This window comes from Brachycentrus maculatus, unplaced genomic scaffold (assembly GCF_059751285.1).
Source record: "Brachycentrus maculatus isolate JH-2025_06_01 unplaced genomic scaffold, ASM5975128v1 h1tg000201l, whole genome shotgun sequence".
Taxonomy (NCBI): Eukaryota; Metazoa; Arthropoda; class Insecta; order Trichoptera; family Brachycentridae; genus Brachycentrus; species Brachycentrus maculatus.
In genome coordinates this window covers 1,114,462-1,121,107 of record NW_028280952.1, presented here as the reverse complement: position 1 = coordinate 1,121,107, position 6,646 = coordinate 1,114,462, and the positions used below count along the sequence as shown (strand labels likewise).

At 30.1% G+C, this 6,646-nt stretch overlaps 1 protein-coding gene across 1 annotated transcript in view; it reads right to left on the bottom strand.

Moving 5' to 3' along the window:
- Window positions 1-4,148: 4,148 nt before the first annotated feature.
- Window positions 4,149-6,646, bottom strand: part of LOC148307368 (atrial natriuretic peptide receptor 3-like) — a 42,437-nt gene continuing 39,939 nt past the window's right edge. The window contains exons 4-5 of the mRNA XM_088263597.1: window positions 4,768-4,968; window positions 4,149-4,410 (exon numbers count right to left, since the gene is read on the bottom strand). Of these exons, the coding sequence (XP_088119723.1) occupies window positions 4,149-4,410; window positions 4,768-4,968 (463 nt within the window). The remainder of the gene's footprint in view (window positions 4,411-4,767; window positions 4,969-6,646) is intronic.

The window sequence follows — 6,646 nt, the reverse complement described above, 5'->3', positions numbered from 1 at the left end:
ATATATTAAACGCTTTATTTTTGTACTAGCTTTACCCAGCCATGCGTTGATTAAATGTGATGGAAATAAAAAAGAAAGCATATTTTTACAATATGTGCAATTTCAGGATGCTCGTGAATCTATCGTAAACGTTGAAAATGTCAAGTGACAACATCTGTTAAGAGAACGCTGTCTTTTATGGTCATTATTTAGAATAAAAATAATAAAAATAAAATACTATATTTACATGTCACATATTAAAACACGCGCGCATTTTAAAGTTATAATTAAGGTTGTGTTGTGTACTCTCCCACATTGCATTGCACGGCCAACCCCAAGGTATATGACTCCCGGGCAAACCACAGGATTGGACAAATACAGCTGGGAATTGACATCGCAGGAGGCTTATTCCTCTTTAATACTACTAGGCTAAAAGTCCTACACCAAGAAGAAGAAAAAGAAGAAGCATTTTTAAATGTAATCTGGCGTCAAAATTTCAAGTGATCACTTTACACGTAACATGTAACATTCACCAATTCTACCCATTATTGACAACCACACTACTCAAATTCTTGATGTTCTATACATATGAACCAATTTTGAATTTTTTTTCTTGAATCACTAAAACTTCACTAGAGATAGCTATTGGTGAGATGAAAAGAAGTTTTTTTTGAGCGGAAACTCTTTTATTAGTATGTAATGGTCCGAATCCTGGAATCAATTAATAAGTATGTAATTGGAGATAATCCAGATGTTGTGAACAAATATTTGGACACACTCAAAATGTTGTAAATCAATTAGTTACTTAGATCAAGTTTCTTTATTATGAGAATAAACCAAAGATGGATTAATTACGTCTTATAAAATATTTTGATCGATAATACTTAAGACGGATAACACGACTTTCAAATGACATTTGAAAAAAGCTTGTAACGAAAAACAATTAGCCCCTTCTCAGGGGTCATTTTCAGTCTGAAGTTCAAAACTTTGCCGTTGTTAAGTACGTAAGTAGTTCTCCAAAGTTCGGAACTTAATTCTGAAGATGACTAGTGGTTGAACGCCGGAGCGAGGGGGATAATAGGTTGTCACCAGCTCGGGAACCCTTCCACGACATTTCACAGTGGCTGGACCGTGTAAACCCACGGACCAGACCCCTCCAAACGACTGTATCTGTAACAGGTAGATATTGAAACAGGGTAGTTTGCAAGTTGTGCCTAAACAGTATTCCACCCTACAATTAAAATGTTTCTTTGTTTTAAACCACTACAAAATTAATACTAAATTAATAATAAATAATACATATGAAGTGATTTAAAACAAAGTGACATATTAATTATAAAATGGAAAATCACAAAGTTAGTGATTCAAATATAAATTATAGTATTCCACCCTTTTACAAAATGTTTAATGCGTCTCTATGCAGCTTTGTAACCAAAAATTAACTTGATTTACTATTTCTTGTTACAGGTTTAATAAGAGTTAGTTTTTTAATTCGAATAACGACAGCTCTGCAGCTTTAGCTGTTATTATTTCAAGAATATAAGCAATTTCAAGTACAAAGAAATAAAACAGGAGAGAAACACCTTTTTTGTTCACAAATGTATAAATGTATAAATGTATATATATATATATATATATATATATATAATATATATATATATATATATATATATATATATATATATATATATATATATATATATATATATATATATATATATATATATATATATATATATATATATATATATATATATATATATATATATATATATATATATATATATATATATATATATATATATATATATATATATATATATATATATATATATATATATATATATATATATATATATATATATAAATATATATATATATATATATATACATATATTATATATAAGGAGGCTTCTATTCAGCAGCGATGTCAACTAACATTCACGTAAATAAGTGATAATGTAGGAAACAAAATCTTCTATAAAAATAAACCACATTATTTTTTTGTGTTTATTTAACTTTTAAAAAAAGCGTAATCACGCTTTATTATAAGTAAATACATTAGTATATTTTTTCTCCTGTTGAGAACATCTGTAGATTTTGAAACTTTTAATCACATTAATAAAGAAAAAAATTGGTATTATACATCTGTTTCATTTTTATATTTGAATCATTGTGTCATTTTACAAAGTAAATGGTTAATTAATAAATAATAAATCACGAATGTTAATGTCAAGTATATCCGTTTAAAAAAACAAGGTTATACAATACAATAAATAAAAAATATATCAAAAAAATCGTTTACGTGGTTTGAATATTAGTTTATAAGTGCAATAAACTGATTTTCAAATATATTATGTTAGCGGATTATATCCAGAAAAATATAAGGCCGATAAGGTGCTTTATCAAAAATACATGTTACGTATCTTAAGCGTGGATTAACAGATTGCTTTCCAATAAAGTATTAAGAGTGATAATTTCCATTTTTATTTTTTTTTATTTATCTTACGAATTTTAATATTTTGTCCATGATGGCTATAGTCCTCCTGCGTATATACACAAATACTTATTGCTGTTAATTTATTCACCCGTTGATATACACCGCGGAAACAAGCTGTGACGATACATAACATAAATCTTAATTAGAAAAGTACTTTAGAGATAATTTTGTCTGACCAGCATCATAAATAATTCATTTCATCCTTTGATTCATATTCCTGCATTGGACAAACGTTTTAAAATGCACAAGAATGTCAGGAATGGAGTGGCATGCACTTGTGTATTAGATTACATCTACTCACGGCCGTAGAATACTGCAAAATTTACATATTATACCGATAACATTGTTTTATTTTGAAACCAATTATATTCATACGTAATACGAGTATTCCCGATGAGTTATTGAATTAAAACTTTATAAAATAAAACTACAACTTTGTTTTTAACCACTTTTATTTTTTATACTTTTCTCCGACCGGTTTCTACAAGCACCTTGTTATCTTCAGGGATGGATATGTTTTAAACTTAAAACTTTGAAATATTCACAGTTAGGTGAGTAGGCGAGATAAATGAGTGAGTTATAAAAGGACGTTGGAAGTGAGGGGGGATGGAGGCGATTAGTTTTGGTTGCTATGATTTCTAGGAATAGGGAACTCTTGTTGTAAATAAGTTTAGTACATGCCAATCCCTGGAGATGACAAGGTGCTTGTCGAAACCGGTCAGAGAAAAGTACCTCGAAGTACTTGAAAAGAAAAGTGGTTATACACATAGTAGTAGTTTTATTTAATAAAATATGCCACAAGGCACAAGGCATCTGCAAAAAACATTTAAGAAACTTGTTGAATTGCTCATATTGGAAGAGTGAAATTTGAAAATATAAATAAAACTCCAAGTTACAAACTGTATAGGGAAAAATAAAGTAAAATGGTATATGATGTAAGAATGAGGTAAAAGGTGCAATTGAAGCAATGTTTATAAATGAAAATTTAATAAAGTAAGAATAAAATTTCAAAGAAAGAAAATATGGTAAGTGAAAAATAATTTGAGCGATGACATGTTTTAAAAGGGTGTACCCGACGGCTGACACCTTTATAATATATAAAATATATAACTAGAGGTATTCGTGGAAATTAAATAAAACGTATAAACATAACAATCGCGTAAAATAAACAAGATTAAAAAAGTGAATTATAAATTTTGAACTAAGACAAAAGTATGGTTAAAGAAAGATATATAGCACAGAAGTTAAAAGTTTAAGGCATAGTAAAAAATAAAATAAAAATATAACATAGAGATTGACATATTTGTTATGGTTATTTTTTTTTGCATTTATCACAGGATTATTTTCATCATTGCGTCTAAGCAACATAATTCAAATATCCAACTCCTTACTTGTAATGTAAGTTGTACGTATCGGCCCCACATGTATTTTATTATGTGCTCATGTTTAGTCCTGACAATTATTTATCTTAAGCATAAGAAAAAATGAAACATTTACTTACCTTATTATCTTCTTCATTCATAAGTGTTGTAACACCACACGATTACAAAAATATGTATAAACAAGTAAATGTTTACTTGTTTACGAAGCGCATTTACCGATTTTTCGAAATGTGGACAAAATATAGGAATGGTTATTTTTATCAAAGATTCAAACCGTGTTATTTACATTACCGCCATCTAGCGAGAGCGGCAAATGTGAGAATCAAAATCAACTCACTCCCGTAGTTGTTGCCTATCTGTTCGACAAGTTTATCCTCAATTTTCCGCCCGTCATCAATAAACTCCCACGCCCGATACGAGTTCATGAGGAGACTGTCTGCCTTCAGCATCTGGGCGAGGGTGTTCACCTGCAGGTAGCAAGTATCGAGCCCTGCGACGTTGTAGCGAGCATGTCTTTCGTAAACGAGCACAACCCGAAGCCATTTGTATCTGAAATAGTAAAATAATTCGAGGGATCGAAAATGCGCCTACGATCGAGACATCTGCCGGGGAAAGCTCGCACCTATAGCGGAGACCAGAACCCAAAAACTGTAACACGACGTTCGCACAAAAATAAAATCACACAAATCCGACAAAATGTACATATTTTCACGCGAATACAAAGTGATTATTTTTCAAATAGGAAAATGTTTGTTTTCTTTGGTGAAATTAAAATAAAAAAACGTTTGGTTGATATTTTCCTAGTGAAAAAACTTCACTTTATAAATAGACCGGATTATGTAAAGTGCCATCTGTTGCCCGCAACCTGAAGTAGTAAATAAAAACTATGAAAACTTACTTGTATACGACATCGCTAATTCCAGTCGTAAATTATCGGTGAAGTTTTTTTTAATGTTCTGGGTGGTGTCCCACGAAGAGTACATCAGGTTTGGATCTTTCTTGATGTACTGCGCCATGGTCTTCATCATGAGATGGCAGGTGTTGGTTCCCGCCGTAGAGTACTGCCCCATCGGCTCGTTGACGATGAGGATCTTCCGCCACTTGTACCTAGATGGCGGTAATGTGCTATTATTCCCAGTGAAGTGCATAAGCGAAAATGTGATGGAAATCGAACACGTACAAAATAATTACAAAGTTATAAAAACCTGAGGATTAAAATCCGTATTATTTATTATATTAATGTTATTATTTACATATTTAACACATGCTTAAAAAGAACAGTAATTTTTTCGAAATCTCATTATAAACGAAGAAGTTTGTTAATATGGAAAGTTAATAGAATAGGTTTGTCAATGAATGTCAATATGGAAGTCTGGGTATTTATTTATTTATATTATTTCGAGAAATAAAAAGACTTTGTGTTTTGATCCATTCACATTTTTATTAACCAACTAGTTTCGGCAACAACCTGTTGCCCTTTTCAGGGTTTAATTTAAAACATAAGAGTCATAAATTAAACCATGCAGAGGGCAACAGGTTGTTGCTGAAACTTGTTGGTTAATAAAAATGTGATTGGATAAAAACACAAAGTATTTTTATTTCTCGAAATAATATATCAATATGATCCACAAAGTTAATGCTTTCAATATTCAAAACATTTATTTATTTATTTAAACATCATTTATTATTTATTTATTTAAACATTAACATCATGTACAGAAAAGAAAGAAGTACGTTGGCGGGCTTATTGCTTAAAAGCAATATCTTTTAACCAACCAAAAACAGACTGGTGATATTGATCAAAACGTTTGATACCTACCATATATGTTTGCAATCAGAGGGTAGATAGTACTTGAACATTTAAAAAAATATAAAAATTACAAAAAGATGATAATAAGGAAGCAAAGGAAAAAAAGGGAGTTTAGGGAAGAAGGTAAGTACTTCAATTTCCATATTCGCGTCTCAACTAACTGCTTCACCTTTGTTATAGATATTAATAAAATCTTCATGTCAATAACTCCTAAGTGGACCAAGATCATTCGTGAACAATGATTTGGACACACATATTATGAATAATTAGTATACATTACAAGAAACTAGAATATATATATTTACAAAAGTAATTTAAATGTTTTATTATTGACATTTATATGAAAAACAATGCTCTAATTTTGGTATTTGAAACTTACTTAAAAATAAATAGCTATCAGCAATTAAAGCAACAACAAAAAAAGCAAAATAAATCATTATCAGGCAGGTATGCACATTTGGATATTAATCTATTTATTTACAAAGTACAAATCATATATAACTCAAACTACATACTACAGTATCGAATAGATTAACTGAAACAAAACTAAAAAAAGTTCTGTAAAATATTTGTTCATTAGTTTTATCACAAATTAATATTTAATATGATCTCATTTGGGCACAATCAAATATTTCAATATTCTTAGCATCTATTCTATTAGGTTTTGGCACGTGGATGCCATTTTTTCGTCTCAAAACCATACCTGAATTATGGACAAAATGAGCTATTCCACCGTAGTGCAATCAATTTTGAAGAGCAGATTCTTACAAATTGCCGATAGATTTTCTATTAGGTTTATGTCTGGCCGAATTCATGACCAGTCCAACACAGTCCATTGTTTTAGTGTGAAGAATTTCATACTAAAACAATGGACTGTGTTGGACTGGATTTTTAGTGGATTTTTGGTAGGGGGCTAAATCCTGCTGAAATATTCCATAACCATTTGACCTTCGTTTTTGTATCTCTGGTAGTATA